Source organism: Canis lupus, chromosome 37 (assembly GCF_048164855.1).
Source record: "Canis lupus baileyi chromosome 37, mCanLup2.hap1, whole genome shotgun sequence".
NCBI lineage: Eukaryota > Metazoa > Chordata > Mammalia > Carnivora > Canidae > Canis > Canis lupus.
Genome location: NC_132874.1, coordinates 14,298,123 through 14,322,642, shown reverse-complemented (window position 1 = coordinate 14,322,642; position 24,520 = coordinate 14,298,123). Strand labels below are relative to the sequence as shown.

General features: G+C 38.4%; 1 protein-coding gene and 1 long non-coding RNA gene across 6 annotated transcripts in view; one reads left to right on the top strand and one right to left on the bottom strand.

Moving 5' to 3' along the window:
* The window catches only part of PHACTR1 (phosphatase and actin regulator 1), a 555,008-nt gene that overhangs the window by 20,545 nt on the left and 509,943 nt on the right, over positions 1 to 24,520 (top strand). For all 5 annotated transcript variants that reach the window (XM_072813914.1, XM_072813913.1, XM_072813912.1 and 2 more), the window contains one exon: positions 23,142 to 23,288. In XM_072813914.1, coding sequence (XP_072670015.1) covers positions 23,142 to 23,288 — 147 coding nt within the window. The remainder of the gene's footprint in view (positions 1 to 23,141; positions 23,289 to 24,520) is intronic.
* Positions 998 to 23,532, bottom strand: LOC140626256 (uncharacterized). Its single transcript, XR_012025451.1, has 3 exons — positions 23,432 to 23,532; positions 19,157 to 19,337; positions 998 to 4,215 (listed from the first exon to the last, which is right to left on the bottom strand). It is a non-coding gene; the product is annotated as an uncharacterized lncRNA (long non-coding RNA).

Below are 24,520 nucleotides of genomic sequence, written 5' to 3'. Positions count from 1 at the left end.
CTGGACATGCACACAGAAATTGCAAAGGGAAATGAGAAGGGGAAGAGGACTCTCATTTCATATGTCAGGGGCTTAGTGTTTATTATCTTGTTTAGTACCAGAAAGAGAAATTTGTGGAAGTATTTGTTGTTTATTCTCATTTTAAAGATGAAGTAATCCATGTTTCCAATAATCAAGTAACTTCCCAAGCTCATACAGCTGTTAAGAATGAAGCCAGAATTAACGATCTTGAACCTTTTGATTCATCCTATTACATCTTGTGGTCCTATATTATATTGGCGACAGTGGCAATACTAGGAAAGATGTGCAGTCACACATGATTCCTCTATTTCGACATATTCGAAGGTGGAATCTCAATATAGTAAGATACAAATGTGACAATGAAGGCATTTTATGTAGTTATACTCTTAGATCCAACTTTTTCTTTCTTTTTTTAGGAAAAGATTCTATTTATTTATTCATGAAAGACACAGAGAGAGAGGCAGAGACATAGACAGAGGGAGAAGCAGGCTCCCCTCAGGGAGCTGGATGAGGAACTTGATCCCAGGACCCCAGGATCATGACCTGGGCCAAAGGCAGATGCTTAACCATTGAGCCACCCAGGTGCCCCAGATTCAACTTTTTCAAGTGATTTTCACCTTTATTTATTTGAAAAACTATCACTATCGGATGGTAGATCATCTCTGTCCTTTAGGCTGAATTGCAGAGTTGGGGGTGGGGGTGGAGAAAAAGACAATCTGCCTAAACCCTCATGGGAACTTCTTATTTTCAAAATTCGTTTCTCCCTCTCACTACAGACATAACACATAATAACTATAGAAATTTTAGAAAATATAGACAAACAACACACCAAAACTCTCTACATCATCCAAAAATAAACACTCTACAACCAGTGAATATCCTTGAAATCTTTTTTATACGCATTAGCGTGCACACACACACACGTACGTTTCTTTTAACCTTAATCAAGTTCCTCAGCTTTATTACCTTTAATTTTCTCTGTCTGAATTTAAAACATAAGTAAATTCTTTATATCTCGGTATAGTTGATTCTAACAAATGTAGGGAATAATCAGACACAGTTTGGGCTAAGACATAGAGGTCAACCATGCTTTATTTTTGCAGAAAGGGTGACTTTGCCAGCTGGGTTGATGTTCCTGGCTCTGTTCTGCCATTATTTACTAGACAGAGTCTCTGACTAATACCCTGTGATCTGATCACTGTCATCAGGCCATCTGTAGACACAACAGAATGCAAATAAAATATCTTCTGAATCTATATTGGGCAGGCCTTCCTCTTAGACACATACATTTAGGAATTTTTGTGTTTTTCCCCTTCCACCATCACAATATGTTTTTATTTTTATTTCATCCAGTGGTAGCACTTCATTACCTACCATGAGCAAGTGCTTAGATCTAATATCTCATTTAACAGTATAACATCTAGAATAATAGAACATTAGAACTAGGAGGGACTTAATCCAATTGGCTCATTTTACAGGTGATGAAACTGAGGCTCAGAGAAGAAAAGCAAAGCAAATCGTGTTAAACAATACCTGATATATACCAGAAGCTATGCGTGTTTATGTCAAAGTCACAAGCTTGTGTCAAAATCACAAGCTTCTGATTTAGATAGGATTGCCTCCAGCTTATAGGAAATTAAAGCTCAGCAGGATCATAGAACTATGAAGAGGTAAAGCCATGATTCCAAGATGAGTCTTTCCAACTCTGCTTTCCCCCACAATATCCTGCTTTTCTGGAAAGAGGTGACATCTAAATCAGACATCTAGATAGTTAAGAGAACAGAAAGTTCTAGTTCTGGTTCTCTACTACCTAGACTGATGCCCCTCTCTCTACATCTTGCTGTTGTACATGGGGCTCAAATGGGATTAGGCCCATGGTATGCACCTCTGAGATCACTTTGCAAGTGATAGAGCCCAGCAGTTTGCCACACAAAGATATATCCAAGTATATGTCATCCTTTTATACATTGAACATGAATTAGAAATAGCAAAACCTTCAGATTTCACATCATGTCATTAATTATAGCAACTATATTGAAAATCAACCATGTAGAAAGTACAAAATCAAAATAAATAAGGCTTAACATTACCTGTGCTATTCAACACGATTGGAAAAGTGACTTGCAGATCTGAACCAGGCATGTTCAACATTTAAGTCATAGAAAGCTATTTCAGTTTATGCCCAACTCAGTTCAACATACAAAGCCTAAAACACATTTTCCTTTTCTGCATCTAGCATGATTTAGCACCCAGCCCCCAGCCGCTCTGCACAGTATCTACTTTAAGAAGCTGAGAGGAAAGGAAGCAATGAACATTTGTTGCCCGCCTACCATTTGTCAGGCTGTGTGTTAGGTGTTTTACATTTATTATATAATGTTTTATCCTCCCAAGGCCCAGTGAGAGTTTATTTTATCTCTAATTTACATATAAAGAAACTGAAGCTTGGAGAGCTCACTAACTTTTTTCCAAGATCTAATAAGCATTAAGCTTAGTAATTATGCCAAGGTTTAATTGCGCAGTGACAGGCTTACTTGGAGCCGTCCGGTAATAATAGTTTTCAAATAATAAATGTTTATTGGGAATTTTCTTTGCCAAAAACTACATGTATTGCATGCTTGAATCCTCATAGCAACCCTAAACCATTGGCATATGTAAAGCCCATCTTATAGATCCACAAAGGGTAAGTGATCTGCATGAAATTGTACAACTTTTATTTTTAAAAATGTTTTTAAATAAATTCAATTTAATTAATATATAGCATTACTAGTTTCAGAGGTAGAATTCAATGATTCATCAGTTGCATACAATACCCAGTGCTCATTACTTCAATTGCCCTTCTTAATGCTCATCCTCCAGTTCACCCATCCCCCCACCCACCTTCCCTCCAACAACCCTCAATTTGCTCCCTAGAGTGAAGAGGCCACAACTTTTAAGTGTGGAACTTCAGCACAAACTCAAGAAAGCTAACTGCAAAGCCTGTGCTGCTAACTTTTATTTCTTATTGTCTGAAAGGAAAATAATATCCACATCATTGTGTTTATATATATTCAAACAAAATGAAAATTACAATGGAAAAAGACAAAGAAAGAGGAAGTTACTACATTCTCACAGTATGCTGGATTGGGGCTGGGAATAGAAACTTTCCAGCCATAGAGGATGAGCAGAGTTTAGACAGGCAAAGATGGGGAGGAGAAGAAAAAGAAAGATTTTCCAGGGGAAAGATTTGTACTGTCATTTGATAATGTTTTCTTAATTTGTGTTTGAGCTTATGTCTTAAAATCTGCTCATTGTTCCATCAAAGTGGTTAAGATTTGGGTTTTCTGGCAGACAAAGATGGCATCTAACTGTGCATGATTGATGCTCTAAGTCCCCTGAGAAGCCATGTGTATTGTATAATTGCCTAGGGTTGCATATCAAATTACCCCAAACCTTAATGCCTTAGAATAGCTAATGTTTATCATCTCACAGTTTCTATAGGTGAGGAATTCGAGAGTATCTTAGCTCAGTGGTTCTGGCTCAGGACCTGAGGTGGTAGTCCGGAGGGATGTTGGCCAGTCAGCCAAAGGCTACAGTCATCCAGATAGAGGAGGAGTTAAGATGCTGGAGGAGTAGGAGCTAGAACCCTAAGCTCACCTGTTCCCTCGACAGAGCAGAGATAGTTAGCTATCAAATTATTCTGAACACCCAAGAAGTCAATCAATAGGTCTGAGAGAACAAAACTGCAAGTCAGCAAGTAGAAAAGCAACCACCTTTTGCAAAGTAGGAGGTGAGGAAGTTCCTGGGGGCAAGCAGAGTTGCACAAGCAGCAAACAGAGAGGGAGCCAATTAGGAGGCTACCGCCAAGTATTAGAAGTGGTCCGGTGCAAATCTGAACTTTTAAGTTCTCTCCTGTAGAGGATGCACCTGGATTAAAGGTGCTCAGGTGGTGGAGAGGTGCAGGATCCCAGGAGCGACGGGGTGGTCTGAGCATCCCCTGGGCGGCAGGAAGATGGTGGTGCCAAAGTGCAGTGCTGCTCCCAGGCCGGGAGCTGGAAAGGCTGCCCAGAGCCGGGTGCCCGCTTTCTGCTATAAACTGAGCACAGGCTATGTGGTAGTGTGACGGCTTTTCCGGGTTGTTGGGCAACTGAGGCAAGATCCTTCTGTGCAGGCCAAGGGCAAATCGGAAATTTGGAGTTTTGAAACTTGATCATGCACCTGAGATTTAAAAAAAAAAAAAAAAAAAGGCTCAGACACAGGCAGGATGAATGCAGGGTTCACATGGAAACTGGGGAAACAAATCAGGTCATTGATTGCTTTTCTATGAGGGCTCACTGAAGAGTGGGGGGCCAGGGAGCAGGGCAATGCCTTATTCATCCCTTCCATCACTGCTGAAAGCCTTCAGGGAGCAAAACAGTGCCACCTAGTGGAATCTGGAGCGGCTTCTAGCTGCCAGCCGCGCAGCCTCCCTGTGCCCTGGAGGGGCACTTCCACTGGAAAAGTAGTCCACCTGAGAATCTGTGCACCAGCACCCTCCCCCAGAAGACCAGCATGAACAACTCACTCACCCCAATTTTACGGATTATAGAAGCCCGAAAAGCTTCAGCTCTAGGGGAAGTAGATTTGAGAGTCCTTTGTACTTTTGTTCTTTATTTCTTTTATTTTTACTATGTTTTCATTTATTTTCTTATTTTTTCCAATTCCTTTTTAAAATTGTTTAGTATTGATTTTTTAAAAAATATATATATATACTTTTCATACATATTACTAACATTACATACTTATATTTCTCATTCATATATATACTTTTCATACATATTTTTAAATTTTTTTGGTCTACTTTCATTTTATTTTATTTTCTTATTTTGGGATCTAAATTCTTTTAACCAACAGACCGAAACACACCCAGGATCTGGTGGGGTTTTTTGGGTTTTCTTATTTTTTGTTTTTCTTGTTTGGGGTTTGTTTTTCCTCTGTTTTTTGCTTTGTTTTTATTTTTTTTTTCTTTTGTTTTGTTTTCTTAGGCCTTGGGGTTTTTTTATTCTTTTTTTTTCTCTTTCTTCGTTTCTTTTCTGGACAAAATGACGAGATGGAGGGATTCACCCCAAAAGAAAGAACATGAGGTAGAACTCATGGCCAGGGATTTAATAAATACAGACTTAAGTAAAATGTCTGAACTAGAATTTAAAAGAATGATTACAAGGATGCTGGCTGGGCTTGAAAAAAGCATAAAAGACACAAGAAAATCCCTTACTACAGAGATAAAAGAACTAAAATCTAGTCAGCTTGGAATTAAAAATGCTGGAACTGAGATGGAAACACAAATGGAAGCCATACAAACAAGATAGACCAAGTAGAAGAGCAAATCAGTGATATAGAAGTTAAATTATGGAAAATAATGAAGCCAAAAAGAAGAGGGAGAGAAAGGTAATGAACCATGAAGGTAGACTTAGAGAATTCAGTGAGTTAATAACACATAATAATATTAGTATCATAGGAGTCCCAGAAGATGAAGAAAGAGATAGAGGCAGAAGGTTTATTTGAAATTATAGCTGAAAACCCCCCTAATCTGGAGAAAGACAGACATCAAGATCCAAAAGGACAGAGAACTCCCATTACATTCAACAAAAGCCAGTCATTGCCAAGGCATATAATAGTCAAATTCACAAAATACGCAGACAAGGAAAGAATCCTGAAAGCAATAAGGGAAAAAAGATCCTTAACCTACAAGAGAAGACAGACCAGGTTTGCAGAGAATCTGTCCATGGAAACTTGGCAGGCCAGAAAGAAGTGGAAGGAAATATTCAATGTGCTGAATGAGAAAGATACACAGCCAAGAATTCTTTATCCAGCAAGACTATCATTCAGTATAGAAAAGCTAAAGAGTTTTCCAGACAAAAAAACAAAAAACAAAACAAAACAAAAAAACTATAGTTTGTGACCACTAAACCAGCCTTGCAAGAAATTTTAAGTGGGACTTTTAGAGTGGAGAAATAAAGACCAAAGCAACAAAGACTAGAATGAACCAGAGATCATCACCAGAAATATCAACTCTACAGGTAACACAATAGCATTAAATTCATATCTCTCAGTAATCACTCTGAATGTAAATGGACTAAATGTGCCAATCCAAAGACATAGGGTATCAGAATGGATTAAAAAACAAGATTCACTTACATGCAGCCCTCAAAACACTCATTTGAGACCTAAAGACACCTGCAGATTGAAAGTGAGGGGATAGAGAATCATGTATCATACTAATGGACATCAAAAGATAACCAGAGTAGCCATACTTATATCAAACAAACTAGATTTTAAAACAAAGACTATAACAAAAGATGAAGAAGGGCATTTTATTGTAATTAAGGGGTCTATCTATCAAGAAGATCTAACAACTGCAAATATTTATGCTCCCAACTTGGGAGTACCCAAATATATAAATCAACTAATAACAAACATAACCTCATTGATAATGCAATAGTAGAAGATTTTAACACCCCACTTATAGCAATGGACAGATCATCTAAACAGAAAATCAACAAGGAAACAATGGCTTTGAATGACACACTTGACCAGAGAGACTTAACAGATATATTCAGAATATTTCATCCTAAAGCAGCAGAATATAATTCTTTTCTAGTGCACATGGAACCTTCTCCAGAATAGATCACATATTGGGTCACAAATCAGGCCTCAGAAATACAAAAAGATTGAGATCATACCATGCATATTTTCAGACCACACTGCTATGAAATTTGAAGTCAATCATAAGAAAATAATTTGGGAAGACCTCAACTGCATGGAGGTTAAAGAATATCCTACTAAAGAATGAATGAGTCAAACCAGGAATAAAAGAAGAATTAAAAGGAATACATGGAAGCAAATTAAAATGAAAGCACAACAGCCCAAAACATTGGGGATGCAGCAAAAGCAGTTCTTTTTTTTTTTTTTTAAGATTTTATTTATTTATTCATGAGAGACACAGAGAGAGAGAGAGATAAAGGCAGAGACACAGACAGAGGGAGAAGCAGGCTCCATGCAGAGAGCCAGACATGGGACTTGATCCCAGGTCTCCAGGATCATGCCCTGGGTTGAAGGCAGCGCTAAACTGCTGGGCCACTGGGGCTGCCCAGCAAAAGCAGTTCTAAGAGAGAAGTATATTGCAATATTCCAGGCCTACCTCAAGAAACAAGAAAAGTCTCAAATACACAACCTAACCTTACACCTAAATGAGTTAGAAAAGGAACAGCAAATACAGCTTAAAACCAGCAGAAGGAGGGAAATAATAAAGATTAAAGCAGAAATAAATGGTATACAAACAATAGATTAATGAAACTAAGGGCTGGTTTTCAAAAGAATTAGTAAAGTTGATAAACCCTAGCAAGACTTATCAAAAAGAAAAGAGAAAGGACCCAAATAGATAAAATCATAAATGAGAGAGAAGAGATCACAATCAACACCACAGAAATGCAAACAATTATTAAGAGAATACCATGAAAAACTATATTTAACAAACTGGGCAACCTGGAAGAAATGGACAAAATCCTAGAAACCTACAAACTACCAAAACCAAAACAGGAAGAAATAGGAAATTTGAACTGACTCATAACCAGCAAAGAGATTGAATCAGGAATCAAAAATCTCCAGAGAAACAAAAGTCCTGAGCCAGATGGCTTCCCAGGGGAACACTATCATACATTTAAAAAGTTAATATCTATTCTCAAACTGTTCCAAAAAATAGAAATGGAAGGAAAACCTCCAAACTTATTCTACGAAGCCAGCGTAACTTTGATTCCAAACCTAGACAGAGACTCCACTAAAAAGGAGAATTACAAGCCAATATCTCTGATGAACATGGATGTAAAAATTCTCAATAAAATACTAGCAAATTGAACTGAACAGCACATGAAAAGAATTATTTAGCACGATCAAGTGGCATTTATTCCTAGAGTGCAGGTGGTTCAATATTTGCAAATCAGTCATGATACACCATATTAAAAAAGGAAAAGGATAAGAACTGTATGATTCTGTAAATAGATGCAGGAAAAGCATTTGACAAAATACAGCAGCCTTTCCTGATAAAAACGCTCAATAAAACAGGGATAAATGGAACATACCTCAACATCATAAAAGCTATATACAAAAGACCCACAAGTAATACCATCCTCACTGGGGAGAAACTGAGAGCTTTCCACTACAGTGAGGAATAAGACAAGGATGTCCACTCTCACCATTACTATTTAACATAGTACTGGAAGTCTTAGCCTCAACAATCAGAGAACAAAAAGAAATAGAAGACATTCAAAATCTGCAAGAAAGAAGTCAAACTCTCACTATTTACAGATGACATGATATTCTATGAAGAAAACCCAAAAGACTCTACCAAAAATTGCCAGAACTCAAATATGAATTCAGAAAAGTTGCCAGATATAAAATCAAAGTGCAGAAATATATTGCACTTTTATACACCAATAACAAAGCAGCTGAAAAAGAAATCAAGGAATCGATCCCATTTGTAATTGCCAAATTACCAAAAATGATAAGATGCCTAGGAACAAACCTAACTAAAGAAATAAAAGATCTATACTCTGAAAACCATATGAAAACACTTATGAAAGAAATTGAAGAGAACACAAAGAAATGGAAAAATACTCCATGCTCCTTGATTAGAAGAACAAATATTGTTATAATGTTATCCTGCTCAAAGCAATCTACACATTTAATGCAATCCCCATCAAAATACCACCAGCCTTTTTCACAGCTAGAACTAGAACAAACTTTCCTAAAATTTATATGGAATCACAAAAGACCCCAAATAGCCAAAGCAATTCTGAAAAAAGGAAAAACAAAACTGGAGACATCATAATTCTGGATTTCAAGCTATATTACAAAGCTGTTGTCATCAAGACAGTATGGTATTTTAAAAAAAGGATGGTATTTTTAAAAAAGGATGCCTAGGTGGCTCAGCAGTTGAGCATCTGCCTTCGGCTCAGGGTGTGATCCTGGGGGCCGGGATTGAGTCCTGCATCAGGTTCCTTATGGGGAGCCTGTTTCTCCCTCTACCTATGTCTCTGCTTCTCTCTCTCTCTGTCTCTCATGAATAAATAATTTTAAAAAAGTATAGTATTGGGACAAAAACAGACACATAGATCAGTGTAACAGATGAGAGAACCCAGAAATGGACCCACACCTATATGGATAACTAATCTTCAACAAAGCAGGGAAGAATGTATAATGGAAAGAAGACAGTATATATATATATATATATATACATTAGTTTCATTTTTTTTTATTAAAAAAAAGAAGAAGAAGAAAAGGAGAGAGGGAAACAAGCCATTAAGAGACTCCTAATGATAGAGAACAAACTGAGTTGATGTAGGGTGGTGGATGGGGGATGGACTAGATGGGCAATGGGGATTAAGGAGGGCACTTGCTATGATGAGCACTGCGTGTTGTGTTTAAGTGAAGAATCACTGAATTCTACTCCAAAAACCAATAGTGCACTCTATGTAACAACCTAAAATTTAAAACAAAACAGAACAATCCCTCCCCCAAAAGAGTCTGCAGTCATCCAAAGGCTTGATTAGGGCTTCCAAGGTGGGTCACTCAGGAGTCTCTGTCCTTGCCACATGAGCCTCTCCCTAGGTTTCTTGGTTGGGTTCCCCCATGACATTGCAGCTGGCTTCTTTCAGAGCAAGAAACCCAGAGATAAAGCAAGGTGGAGTCCACAATGTATCTTATGACCTGGCTTTGGAAATGATACACCATCACTTCTAGAATATTCATTCTAGTGGTCACAGAGACCAACCTTGATATGAGAGGGGGCTACACAAGGGTATGAATACCAGAAGTTGGGGATCATTGGAGGCCATCTTGGAGGCTGGCTATCACAACACACACACATTTTCACAGGAGAAGAAAAAATTCAAAAGAAGTAAAAAACATGGTTCCTATTCTTGAACAGATTTTGCTAATATATCTCAAAGCCTCAGGTGGCTTTAAAATTAGGTACAATTTTACAAAAAACAAAATGTTGTCCCTCTGGAGAAGTCAGTATGTCTATGTTAAGGTAGCTATTAAATCACCTTGTGTCCATCTTTATCCAGGTATTAATTCAAGGAAAGCTAGATATTAAAGCTTTAAAAGAAGACTCAGACCAAGTCCAATATTATAATAGGAACAGGGCTGGCTTGAATGCCTGTCATGAAACCATGGGAAGCCACCACCTTTGGGGACTGCTGTGGACTTCAAAATTCTATAGTTCTATCCACATAGGCTAAGATGGGAATGGTGTACCTGTGAAGTTGTGCAGTGTGAAAGTTCTGAATTAAGGCCAGTAAACACTGTGGAGCTGGAACTCTAGACAAAAATTATAAAAGCAAGGCAGCCACTCCTCTCCTTTGTGGCCCCACAAAATTAATCAGAAAAAAAGAGAATTCATATCAGAACTTTGTAGAATGGATAGCTCATTTAACGGCAAGTTTAGCTGAGTGAGCTAATAACAATTCCACAGATTCTGGGTTTTCTAGCAAATTATTTTTAGAAAAGAACAAATGTCTCAGCAGCTACTTACTAAATTTGTTATAATAAAAAGCTTAAAAGTATTTTCACTATATTTTTGTTAAGCCTATTTAAGACATATGCTACTAATGTAAACTTTTTAGGGTTGATATTGCAGTTAATAGCATAGATCCTTATTATTTACATTTTGTATTTTCTACACGGATGATTTTGAATAACATTACTGCAGTTAGTGACATCACACTCATTTGTTTGTTTTGTTTGTTTGTCTATTGAGAGGTTAGGGAGACAGAGAGGAACAGAGTGGCGGGGTAGAGGGAGAGGGAAAGAATCTTAAGCAGGCTCCATGCCCAGCACAGAGTCCGAGGCAGGGCTCAATCTCACAACCCTGCAATCATGACCTGAGCCAAAATCAAGAGTCACATACCTAACTGAAAGCCATCCAAGTGCCCTGACATTTAGAGGTTCTCGTATTTTTGATTCATGTTAGATATGCAAAATACCGATATACACTTCATCTTTACAGCCCAGATTCTTAATCTGCTTGGCTCCTCTATCAATCAATTAATTTTTAATTAAAAAAAAATTAAAGACCTCTAGCATAATTGCAGGATAGATTACCCTCAAGGTCAAAACTGCATTTATCTACCACCTGTGTGAATAACTGACAATGACAGTTTTTTAGAAAGATTGAAAGTAAGGATTGGACATCCCCTCTAGTCCTTGGAAACTTTCCTAAATAGAAACATGTGTTTACTAGTTCCTTCTAATTTTCATTAGAAAAAAACCTACAGAAAAGTTGCAAAAATAAAATAGTACAAAGAATACTTACCTTTACTCAGATTCACCTATTGATAATATTTTGCCCCATTTGCTTAGCATTTGCTCTCTTGCCTCTGTCAAGCAACCAATTGATCAATTGATTGCTTTGTCCAGAGAGAAGTGTAAAAGTGTATGTTTATACTGAGAGAGGGCGGGAGAGAGAATATATACATGCAGTTGTGTGTGTGTTTGATTTTTGTGTGTATATCTGTACATACATATTTTTTTCCTAAATCATCATGGCCCTTTATCCCTAATACTTTACTATGTATTTCCTAAGAATAGGAATAGGATAGCCTTTTTCATAACCACAGCACAGCTGTCAACTGCAGTACATTTAACATTGATACTTTACATGTTTTTATTCAAATTCTAGCTAGTTAACAGTATATAACAGTGTAGTAACAGCTAATATTCAGTGTAATATTAGTTTCAGGTGTATAATATAGTAATTAAACACTTCCATACAACACCTCGTGCTCATCACAACAAGTGCACTCCTTAATCCCCATCATCTATTTAACTCATGCCCCTAGCCACTTCCCTTATGGTAATGCTCAATTTGTTCTCTATAGTTAAGAGTCTCTTTCTTGGTTTGCCTCTCTTTTTTTCCCTTTGCTTATTTGTTTTGTTTCTTAAGTTCCACATATGAGTGACCTCCTATGGTATTTGTCTTCCTCTGACTAATTTATTTCACTTAGCATCATACCCTCTAGTTCCATCCACATCATTGCAAGTGGCAAGATTTCATTCTTTTTATGGCTGAATAATATTCCATTGTATAAATATATACATCCTCTTTGCATTCATCAGCTGATGAACAATTGGGCTATTTCCATAATTTGGCTATTACAGATAATGCTGCTGTAAGCATCAGGGTGCATGTATCCTTTTGAATTAGTATTTTTAAATTCTTTGAGTAAATACCTAATAATGCAATTGCTTGATGGTAGGGCAGTTCTATTTTTAACTTTTTGAGGAACCTCCATACTGTTCTCCAGAATGGCTGCACCAGTTTGCATTCCCACCAACAGTGCAAGAGGACTCCCCTTTCTCTGCATCCTCATCAGCACCTGTTGTTTTTTTTTTTTTTTTAAGATTTTATTTATTGGGATCCCTGGGTGGCGCAGCGGTTTGGCGCCTGCCTTTGGCCCGGGGTGCGGTCCTGGAGACCCGGGATCGAATCCCACATCGGGCTCCCGGTGCATGGAGCCTGCTTCTCCCTCTGCCTGTGTCTCTGCCGCGCTCTCTCTCTCTCTGTGACTATCATAAATAAAATAAAAAAAAAATTAAAAAAAAAAAAGATTTTATTTATTTATTCATGATAGTCACACAGAGAGAGACAGAGAGGCAGAGACACAGGCAGAGGGAGAAGCAGGCTCCATGCACCGGGAGCCTGATGTGGGATTCGATCTCGGGTCTCCAGGATCGCGCCCCGGGCCAAAGGCAGGCGCCAAACCGCTGCGCCACCCAGGGATCCCAACACCTGTTGTTTCTTGTGTTGTTGGTTTTATCCATTTTGACAGATGTGAGGTAATGTCTCATTGTAGCTTTGATGATGAGTGATATTGAGCATCTTTTCATGTGTTGGTCATGCGTAAGTCTTTAGAAAAATCTCTCTTCATGTCTTCTGTCCATTTTTAATGGGGTCAACCATTTTTGGGGTGTTGAGTTTTTAACTTCCTTATATGTTTTGGGATACTAACCCTTTATCAGATACATCATTTGCAAGTATCTTCCACCATTCCATAGGTTGTCTTTTAGTTTTGTTGTTTCCTTCACTGTACAGATGCTTTTCATTTTGATGCAGTCCCAATCATTTATTTTTGCTTTTGTTTCCCTTGCCTTAGGAGACATATCTAAAAAGAAGTTGCCATGGCCAATGTCAAAGAGGGTACTTCTTGTGTAATCCTCTGGGATTTTTACAGTTTCCTGGCTCACATTTGGGTCTTTTGTCCATTTTGAATTTATTTTTGTCTACGGTGTAAAGAAGTGGTCCAGTTTCATTCTTTTGCATGCTGCTGTCCAGTTTTCCCAACATTATTTGTTAGAGATTGTCTTTCCCATTGGACAGTCTTTCCTGCTTTGTCAAAGATTAATTAGCCATATAGTTGTGGGTCCTTTTCTGGGTTTCCTATTCTCTTCTATTAATCTATGCCTATGTTTGTTCCAGTGCCATATCGTGTTGATCTCTACATATTTGAGGTCTGGACTTGATGCCTCCAGTTTTGCTTTTCTTTTTTTTTTTTTTTTTAATTTTTTTTTTAAATTTATTTATGATAGTCACAGAGAGAGAGAGAGAGGCAGAGACATAGGCAGAGGGAGAAGCAGGCTCCATGCACCGGGAGCCCAATGTGGGATTCGATCCCGGGTCTCCAGGATCGGGCCCTGGGCCAAAGGCAGGCGCCAAACCGCTGCGCCACCCAGGGATCCCTGCTTTTCTTTTTTTAAGGTTGCTTTGGTTATTTGGGGTCTTTTGTGGTTCCATACAAATTGCAGAATTGTTTGTTCTGGCTCTGTGAAAAATGCTATTGGTATTTTGATAGGGATTTCATTGAATGTGCAGATTGTTTTGGGTAGTATAGACATTATAACAATATTTGTTTTCTCCCAATCTGTGAGCTTGGAATGTTTTTCACTTCTTTGTGTCCTCTTCAATTTCTTTCACCAGTGTTTTATAGTTTTCAAATCTTTCAACTCTTTAACACTTATACTTTAATGCTTTCTTTGAATTTCAATTTTCTCAGCTGATCCCAGAATGTCCTTTATAGCACTCTTTCCCTGCAAGACAGGATCTAGTCCAGAGTCAGTTCAGTCTAAGTTCTGGCTTCAGTACAGAGTCAGTCTAGAGTCAAATATCTTTTATCTCCTTTTACCTGGAAATTTTCAAAGCCTTAAGCCTTGTCTTTTAAAACATTGGCTTTAAAAAGAAAAGAAGAAAAAGAAACACAGTTCTCCTTCTCCTTTTTAAATAAACACTTCCTACTTTTGAAGTTGTCTGACATTTCCTCATTGTTCTAGTCAGGTTACTCATTCTAGGATGGAACACTCCAAGAGTAAGGTCATGTTCTCTAGGTATCACATCTGGAGGCACTCAATATCCATTTGTCCCTCCATGGCATGGTAATTTTGATTGTCCAGTCAATGTGTTTTCCAATTTCTCCCTTGAAACTAATGAATCCGTGGGAGAAGTTTTATGATCATGAAAATATTATCATCAAAGTTTCCTCCTAGACTTAGCATCTATTATGGATCTTTATTTGATCTTTTTTTTTTTTTTTCCTTGCTTGATCTTTATTACAATGGCTGCAAAATGATGATGATTTTCTAGGTCCTGCACTCCTTCTGAATTGAAGTGTCACCTCTCTGCATTCTTTTGGAAACAAGAGACCTCCCCTTTCCTGAATCTCTTTATCTAGTCATTTATCCAATTACTACCAGTTTTATCCACTCATCTATTTATTATTAGGACTCATGAATGCCCATTATTAACAATTTATCATTTATTAGTGGACTTAATTATTATTATTTTTTGTTTTGTTCAAATTGTTCCAGATTTGGCCAATGCAACCCCCTTCAAGTTGCCTCCTATGTTTTTGTGACATGCCCCTTAATTTGGAGGAACACTGCCTTGTTTCTGGCATAATAAGACTATTCTTATTCTTCCATTTTTCTTTATATGCATTTCCAATCTAGTTATTTGTTGTTTTTAATGCAGCACAGAATGCTGGGAATAGAACATTTAAAAGATCATGGTTATAAAAGACAGATATGATGATAACCTAAAACTAATACTAAGACAGAAAAAAAAATACAGAATTTTGGGTAGTGGAATGTAGATAATCACAAAGATGGCCCAACTCATTAGGAAACTATTTAATCAGATCGAATTAAATAGTTATTAATAGTATGGTTTTGTAAATATTTGGTACTTAAATGCAATGATTATCATATTTATTTGTGCATATTAATAAGGTGGAAGCTTTTTTTAACTTAAAAAAGAGCTTGTGCATTTGTTTTTAAATTGATAATAGTTGTATCAAATAACTACAATACTCTACATACCATAATATTCTCCAGGATATATTTGTTTATGTAATAACGTAAATATTTTATTTCTAAATGTTTAGTAGGGGGATCCCTGGGTGGCTCAGCGGTTGACTGTCTGCCTTCGGCCCAGGGCGTGATCCTGGAGACCCGGGATTGAGTCCTACGTCGGGCTCCCTGAATGGAGCCTGCTTCTCCCTCTTCGTGTGTCTCTGCCTCTCTCTGTGTCTCTCATGAATAAATAAATAAAATCTTTAAAATAAAATAAAATAAATAAATAAGTAAATAAATAAATAAATAAATAAATGTAGTAAATGGTGACTAGCAAATTTGTATTAAGGTAAGCACAATTCTAAAATTTTCTAAAATTAATTTTTTACTGATATATGTATAGTGATGTACACAAATATAAAATATATGACTTAATGAACTTTTACAAAAGCAATCACTTTTTCTAAAAGGTATAATCATCACTCAAGTCAAGATATAGAAAGGTTCCTTTGTCACATCTTCCAAGACATTATCTTTCTAATTAACCTCCTATCAAAGTGTATTAGCTTTATTTATTTTTCTTGAACCTCACATAAATGGAATATATACATATTCATATAATATATAGGTCTGGCTTCATCTGTTTAACATTCTGTTTATGAGATTCATCTATCTTGTTTGTAGTGATAGTTTGTTCTTTTTCATTTCTATGAAGTATGACACTGTAATTTAAATATTATTATCATTTTTGTACATTTTGCTTTTATTTTTTTTAATTTTTTAAAAGATTTTTATTTATTTATTCATGAGAGACACACAGAGGGAAAGAGAGGTAGAGACACAGGCAGAGGGAGAAGCAGGCCCCGTGCAGGGAGCCTGACATGGGACTCGATCCTGGGTCTCCAGGATCACGCCCTGGCCTGAAGGCAGTGCTAAACTGCTGAGCCACCCGGGCTGCCCTACATTTTGCTTTTAATGGTTATTTAGGTTGTTTCCAGTTTGGGGATGTTATAAATACATCTGGTATGGACATCCGTGTCCATGTCATAGGGTGTTTGTGTGTTTATCTATATTTATGTATACTCTGTGTGTAAATAGGTGTCCAGAGTGGTTTTACAAGTTTACATTCCCACTAGCTTTCACAAGAGCCCCAATTCTTCTACATCGTCACCAATACTTGGCATTGAATGACTTTTAAGTTTTAGCCAGATTGATGGGTGTGTAATGATATGTCATTAGGTTTTTTATTTTAATTTACTTTTAAGTAATGATTTTAAGCATCTTACTGTACATTTGGATTGTCTTGTGTATGAAGTGCTTGTTCTTTTGTCCATTTTAAAAATATTGAGTTGTATTGCCTGTCTTTTCATTATTGTCTTAGAGGTTCTTTATTTATTCTGGTTACAAATCCTTTGTCATATACAAAACTTAGAATATCTTTTCCCAATCTGTGCCTTGCCTTGCCACTGTCTTTATTCTTTTACGATTTTCTTTTATTTTTAAAAATATTTTTTTTATTTATTTGAGAAAGAAAGCACAAGCATGAGGGAGAGAGCAGAGAGAGAAGCATACAAAGCCAACTCCCTGCAGAACATGGAGCCTGATGCAGCTTCAGAGGGGCTCCATTCTAGGACCCTGGGATCATGACCCAATCCAAAGGCAGAAGCTTAACTGACTGAATCACTCAGGCACCCCTAAGATTTTATTTTATTTTATTTTTATGTATATATATTTTATTGAAGTTCGATTTGCCAACATATAGTATAACACCCAGTGCTCATCCTGTCAAGTGCCCTCCTCAGTGCCCGTCACCCAGTCACCCCCACCTCCCCGCCCACTTCCCCTTCCACTACCCCTTGTTCGTTTCCCAGAGTTAGGAGTCTCTCATGTTTTGTCACCCTCTGTATTTTTTCCCACCCATTTCCTAAGATTTTATTTTTAGAGTAATCTCCATGCTCAAAGTGGGCTTAAACTCAAAATCTCAAGATCCCAGGATCAAAAGTAGCATGCTCAGAGCCATTGACTGAGCTAATCAGGTGCCCTGTCTTTTCTTTAAGAACACTACATGTAGTTTATTTGTACTAAGTTGTTGAACTTATATGAGCATAAACATGTTTGAATATATGAACATAAACATGTTTGTAGTATTCTCTTATTATTCTTTTAATAGATATAGGATCTATAGTGATTACTGATGTTTGATTTCTGATATTGGTAATTGTATGCTCTCCAATTTTTATCTTTGTTATGCTTGCTAGAAGTTAATCAATTTTATTGATTTTTTTTTGAAGAATGAGCTTTTTGTTTCATTTGCTTTTTTATTGTTTCCATGTTCTCAATTGCACTGACTTCTGATCTTATCTTATTAGTTCCTTTCTTCTACTCACTTTAGATTTATTTTCCTCTTCTTTTTCTAAGTTCTTGAGGTAGGATTATTGATTTGAGAATTTCCTCTTCTCTCATATGGACATTTAATGCATAAATTCCGCTATCAGCACTGTTTCATCTGCATCCCATATATTTTGGTATGTTGCATTTTTTAATTGTATCTTGTGATGAACAAAAGTTCTTAATTTTAATAGCATCAATATGCCTGTTTATTCTTCTATTGTTAGTACTTTTCATGTCCTATTTAAGAGTCTAGGCCTTAAAATATACTTCTAGGAAAAAATTTTCTTCTAGAGACTTTATTGTTTACCATTCACTATTAGGTCCATGATCCACTTGGAATTGAATTTGTGGGTGGTGTGAAATAGGGACCAAAGTTTGTTTTCCACCATATGAATATCCAAGTGATCAAGCACTATTTATTGAAAAGTCCATCTTTCCCTCACAATACTGCAGTGGACCTCTTGTCATAATCAGGTCACTGTTTATATATGGGTTTATTTTTAAATTCTCTGTTCTCTTCCATTTGTCTAATTATCTTACTTTGTTTTCAAATTCTATACCTTTATAATAAGTCTTGGTATCCTCTATATCCTACATTTAAGTCTCCAGTTATTTTCTTATTATTTGTCATGATAAGGCTACTCTTATCCCTTTGCATTTTCACACAAATTTTAGAATCAATTAGCCAATTAAAAAAAGTTTGGAAAAAAAAAGTTTGGAATTTCATTTAATCTATAGATCAATTTGAAGATACTGATGCCTTTACATAGTGTGTCTTTTAATCCATGAACATGAGAATGGGTTACTCATCCCACTCCTCATTTATTTAGATCTTCTTAATTTCTTTCAGGAGTGTTCTGTAGTTTTTCATATAGCGGTCCTGCTCATCTTTTGTGGGGTTTATTCATAGGTATTTGGTGGTTTTGATACTATTGTAAATGGTTTTTTATAAATTATACTTTCTATTTTTTTCGGTATATTGAAACAAAATTGATATTTTTTACTGCTATCATATCAGTGATGTCAAATTCATTTATTATTTCTAATAGTTTGGATTTTTATGGATTCTATATGTATACTCTCATAACATACATGACTCATCACAATTTTATTCTTGTTTTACAATCATTATATCTTTCTAATTATCTTTCTTTTCTTTAACTTAAAAGTCACTGCATTGACCAAGACTTCCAGTATAATGTTGAATACAAGTGCTGAGAATGGACGAAGTTTGGAAATCTAGGTACTCAGGTCTCATCCCCTCAAAATTCAGTAGGTTCAGGTTGAGGGCCTCAAAAATCTACATTTTAACAAGTATTCTAAGCAATATCAATGTAGGGGTACCCTAGAAACACATTTTGAGTAATACTTTTAAAGCTTCACTCACCTGAAGAATTTTCTTGATTAGGATGGAATATTGCTCTCCTCTTTCTTCCTTCTCTTCCCACCTTCACTTCTTCCATGCTAGCAATGTTATTTTTCTGATCACCCTCTTGTGCTGCCTTTCTTTCTCTGTCTCTAGTTCTGGATACAACATGCAGGGTCTTCAGTATTAAAAAGTTGACTGGCTTTAGAAAAGAAAAAAATCTTTTTAATAGCATCAACATGCCTGAGTCAGCAGTCCTATTCAAAAAGAAACAATCTTTTTAAAAAAGTATATTCAAAAGTTGTTGAGATCACAGTTGAATTCAGTTATTTCTATATACATATCCACACCCACACATGCATGTACACAAACAATCATATGGGTCTTGCTACATGATGAGGAAAAAAACAGATTCTAAAGGATACAAAGTTGTAGAAAATAAACTTAAATAATAGGAAATCACTAGAGAGAAATAGAGACCATGTGGTTTCCTAAATATGGCTAGTTACAAATCAAAGACACAATGTATTTTCTTAGATTAAGAGACAAAATATGCCTTGGATATTTATGGAAGGAAGAAGAGAGAGAAAAATAGCTGCAAATACAGAGTATTATAGCTAGGCAGGGCCTTAAGATCGCGTTAGCTGACCCTGGCATTTTTGTAGCTGAAGTGACAGAGATCCAACCTGGTAGAGTGAGTGACTTGCACAGTGTTACTTGGTGAGGTAGTGGGATGCACCCAGCGTCCCAGATTCCACTTCAGAGTTTCTTGCTTGATGTCATTCACATAGTTTATGATAAGAGATCACGTGTATGAAAGGAATCCCAGAGAATAAGGAATGTGGAAACAAAAGTGAGTCCTTCATATAGGATAAGAGAGAGCTACAGGAAATGGAATCAATTTTGTCAGCAAGTTGTAAGAAAAGATGTGAGAAAGGAGGCAAAGTGAAAAAAAGAATGGGAAAAACTAAATGAGACAAAGAAAACAGTTAAATTACGGAAGTCAAAAAATGGAAGATAATAGAAATAAAAATACAATAAAATAATTCAAGAACATGTAGATCAGTGTAGTATTTTTATGTCATTTTCATCAAAAGTATATCTATCTAGAATTATTTTAATAATAAAATTTTTAATTTTATATTTTTTATAATTTTATGTTTTTACTTATAAAATATAAAATCTTTAATTTTATTATTAAAATAGTATTTTTAATTTCATTAAAAATTTAATGAAATTGTATGAAAGTACATTTAGACTCTTGTAAAGAGAAGTACACCTAAAGTGGTAGCAATGTTAAGTTCTTGATCTTCTAAAATGCTGAAGGAAGAAGATATAGAAATCCAAAGAGGTACTTCTCTCTATCAAGAACCATTAAATCTAAAATCAAAGAAACACAAAGAAAGCTAAGGCTAGCTGTTTTTTCAAATGTCTATATTGTTTTTTTTTTCTTTTTAAGACATGGATAATGAATGAAAATACAAGAGATGGAGAATCTCAAAGATTTTTGAACAGTCAAGTGTCACTGGCTTAATTCAAAGAGAGTAGAGTTTTTACAGTATTCAGAATTGTTGGACTTTATTTCCTTACTTTTGCATTTCCTTAAGAACCTGAACCTAAATGTTACAATCATAATATTGGTTTGCTGCCTGAGTAGCCATTTAAAAACATTAACCTTCATGGTTCATTTGATGAACCAAATACTCCTGTTGTGTCTCCTGGGAGAGGAGACATCCATTTTTAATCTATATTTAACAGAGATAAACTGGACACAATCATGAGGCAAGTGTCATAGAAAAGTGAATTTTAAGTGTGGCTAGTCAACCAAATATATACTTAGCAAATCAATATACTGGTTAAGGACACAGGATTTAAAATCAGGCAGACATGGGTTTGGTTCATAATTCACTCTTTACTACTCATTACTTTTTCTCCCCTTCCTTCCTCCCTCCCTCGCTTCCTCTTCTCCCTTCTTTTATTAAAAAATATCTATTGAGTATTTACTATGTGCTAGGTTCATGCCATAGACTAGTGGGCTAGTTATCTGACATTCCTGAGAGAGAACATGAAAAGTTTATAGGGAAGAAATTTGTGGTGTGTGACATAAGCAAAGGTGCAGATGAAGAAGTGAGCCAGACTGGGACAAATCTGAGCAGACTGGAAGCAAATAATGGGGGATGAGTTTGGAAAAACATGTTAAAGTCAGGTTGTGAAGGGCTTTGCATGCCAGGATAGGCAATTTCAAATTAACTGTGCAGATAATTGGCAAACAATTAGAAATTGAATGATTTGGGAGGAATCTAGTACAGAAAGCCAAAGGAGGAGACTACTTCAAGAACAGTTTATTGTGCACTTCAGAGCAGACAAGAAAGAAATGGATTTAACTGTTAAAAGAATATGATGAACTTTAACATAAGTTTGGGTGGTAGGGATGGAAACCAGTGGTGGGGATGAAAGGTGAGATTGAGGGTGAAGACATGGACCCTGTGTAGCAAGAGTTCCAAGGGAAGCACAAGCAGAATGAGAAGGAAATAGTATGGTAGAGATTGAGGAAGCAGTGAGGCCTAGGGCAGGTATATTTTTCCTAAGATGAAGCGTTACCAGCTATGTGTAGAGTAAAAGACCAGTGTGGAGAGACTGAAGACTCTAGGGTGCAAGAGTTCCGAACTGACAGCAGAAGTGCAGAGGGGAGTCTTGCAGAGCTGGGGCAGCACTTCTTCCTCTGAGATGGAAGGGTCTGACTTGACACTGAGATTTCCTTTGTAGCAGGGAGGGAATCAAGGCAACATTTATCTGTGTACTCCAGGTGAGCTCTTATTAGAAAGAAGAGTGGCAACATCAAGCCACAAAAAAGACCAAGTGACTGAGGCCGTAGAAAGACAAACATAAAAGAGGTTAGCCCATCAATAGATTCAGTAGGAGCATCAAACCATTCTGATTCACACTCCAGAAACCTTTCTACTTCCTTCTGTGCTGTGTAATGTGGGAAAATTGCAGTGCAAACATTCAAAGAAATGTGAAGTGCTCTTGATCTTCACCTCAGTGGTACAGGGTTATAGAGACTACAGGTCCAGTGCAAAGACCGTTGTGTGTCCCCTAAAGCCACGAAATAAAGAAAAAACTTAAAGGTTAAAATGAATGGGTATTTATGTAGGCATAAACACATCCTAGAAGTTCTCTGTGAGTACTCGGAGTCTACATTCAAAGTATCAACTCTGAAAACTCTATGGCCCAACTGCTTCCAAACTTGCATATATCTTTCCTCGACCCTCCACCTCTAGGGTCAAGGGGACTGGTAAGAGAGCTTCTGAAGTTTGCAGATCCGCTGGCATCTTTATTTGAGCTCGGGGTTGGGAAAGAGGGAGCCTAGGGGTACCCTGGGTGCAGCGCCCTCCCCTGTGACCACCGGGGAGGGGGGGGGGGCTTGCACTCCAGCAATAATAACCCCTCACAAAGCCAGCTGAAGTTGGTCCATCTGGCCAGGCATCCTCAGTCTTAGGGAACCCTGTGGGTTAAGGAGACCCAAGTGTGCACTTGAGGAGCCGAGTAAGTGCGTTTGGCGGGAGAGGGCACAGTGCTGACGGGGCACCTTTGCTTCGGAGTCTTCCCTTACGCATCGGCCTATCTGTGCCAACAGCTGAAAACTGGGGCTGCGGGCAGGAGGCGGGGTGTCAGTCGGGAACACTGACCCATTGGCCCCGTGGCTGCAAGAGGAGTTAGGGGAGCCCTGGCGCAAGGCAGGGATAGCCTCATCTGTGCTCCAGTCCACCAATCCTTAACGGCTTTTCTTTCTCTCCCTTCACCCTTTTCTCTCCTTTGCTCCCTTTCTCTCTCTCTCTCCCTCTTTTTTCTCCTTTGCCCCCTCTTTTCCCCCCTCCCTCCCCGTCCCCTTCCCTTCCTCTCCCCTCCCCCTCCCCCTCCCCCTCCCCGTGTGTGAGCCTCTTCCTTTCCCCTCCTCCCCTTTTCCGCCTCTCTCCCTCTCTCTGCATCTCCTTCTCCCTCTCAGCTCGCCGGGCGACCCTGCTCCTGCCTCCCACGTTAATGGCGGCATCTTCGGAGGATGATATAGACCGGCGGCCCATCAGGAGAGTCCGCTCCAAGAGCGACACGCCGTACCTCGCCGAAGCCAGGATCTCCTTCAACCTCGGGGCAGGTAAGGACGAGCCTGTCGCCGGGCTCTCGCCCCCACCCCGCGTCCTGGCCCCCCTTGCCTCCTGGCCGGCTGGCTCAGCCCCCTCCCCCCTCGGGTGCCCCCCTCCTGGCAGGGCCCTCCCTCCCGCCCGCCCCCCTTCCTACCCAGCCGGGCGCCGGGCTCGCTCACTCGCTCTTTGTGTCGCCGGTGTTCGGAGGGGTGTGTGCTGTGATGTGTGTGTGTGTGCGGGGTGTGCGCGCGCGTGTTGCGGAGGTGGGGGAGGGGAGTGCGTGGAGCCCTACATCGGCCCAGGACTCACACACGCGGGCTTTCCCCTTCCACGCGGAGAGGAAAGTGTTGTCGGTGGTAACAATGATCTTAGGGATCACCAAGAGCTGGGTCGGGCTGCCAGGGCACCGGCTGTGGGCGGAGGGTCTGGCTAGGCTCTGCTGCTGAGGTTTGCTGGCGGGGTTACTAGAGGGTGGAACTTGTTGGTGACATTCAGACCGGTGATTTCTGGTGGGTTGACACCAGTGCTGCGGTGTTGGCTGGGGAGAGGGTGTGGGGTTGACAGCGGGGACAGGACCTTATCCTTTCACTGAGCTGTTGGAGAGCAACCCCAGGGATGATGATGATAATGATAACATGGTCTATAGGATACATGTTAGGTGATTTGACTGTCACTAGTCCTGGTGCCCAAAGTGGCCCAGAAGGCATTAAGTGGAAAGGACAACTGAGGTGAAGGAGGGAGGGAGGGAGGGAAGAAAGGAAGAGGCAATAGAAAGGAGTGAGAGACTCAGAGAGTCAAATTGCTTGGGTTGAGATCTCTCAGGGTACCTGATAAGAGGTACCCTGTGTCTGCTGTCCTCGCTGCTGCTACTGCTCCAGATTCACAGGCGGACCTCACCCTGTGTTACTGGCAGATGATCACCATCACTGGAAGGAAGTTATTCCCCACTACCTTCATAGTGCTGCCTTTTCTGAATGCCTCCTAAGCATCCGCCCCAGTTTGTGCCTCTTCTTTTCTAGAGTCCCTCAGCATTCTAGCAATTCCAGTGCAAAAAGGGGGAAGACTTTCCCTCAAAATAGGTTTGAAAACCAGATAATAGCTCTCTCTTTAGCAAACTAAATCCTTGGAAATGGAACTGAATCAAAGTATGTGTGTGCCCGTGTTGGGGCAAAGAGAACCTTTAAATGATAAGTATTGTATACACTGTTGAGAAGTTTGGACAAAGGAGAAAACTCTGATGAGA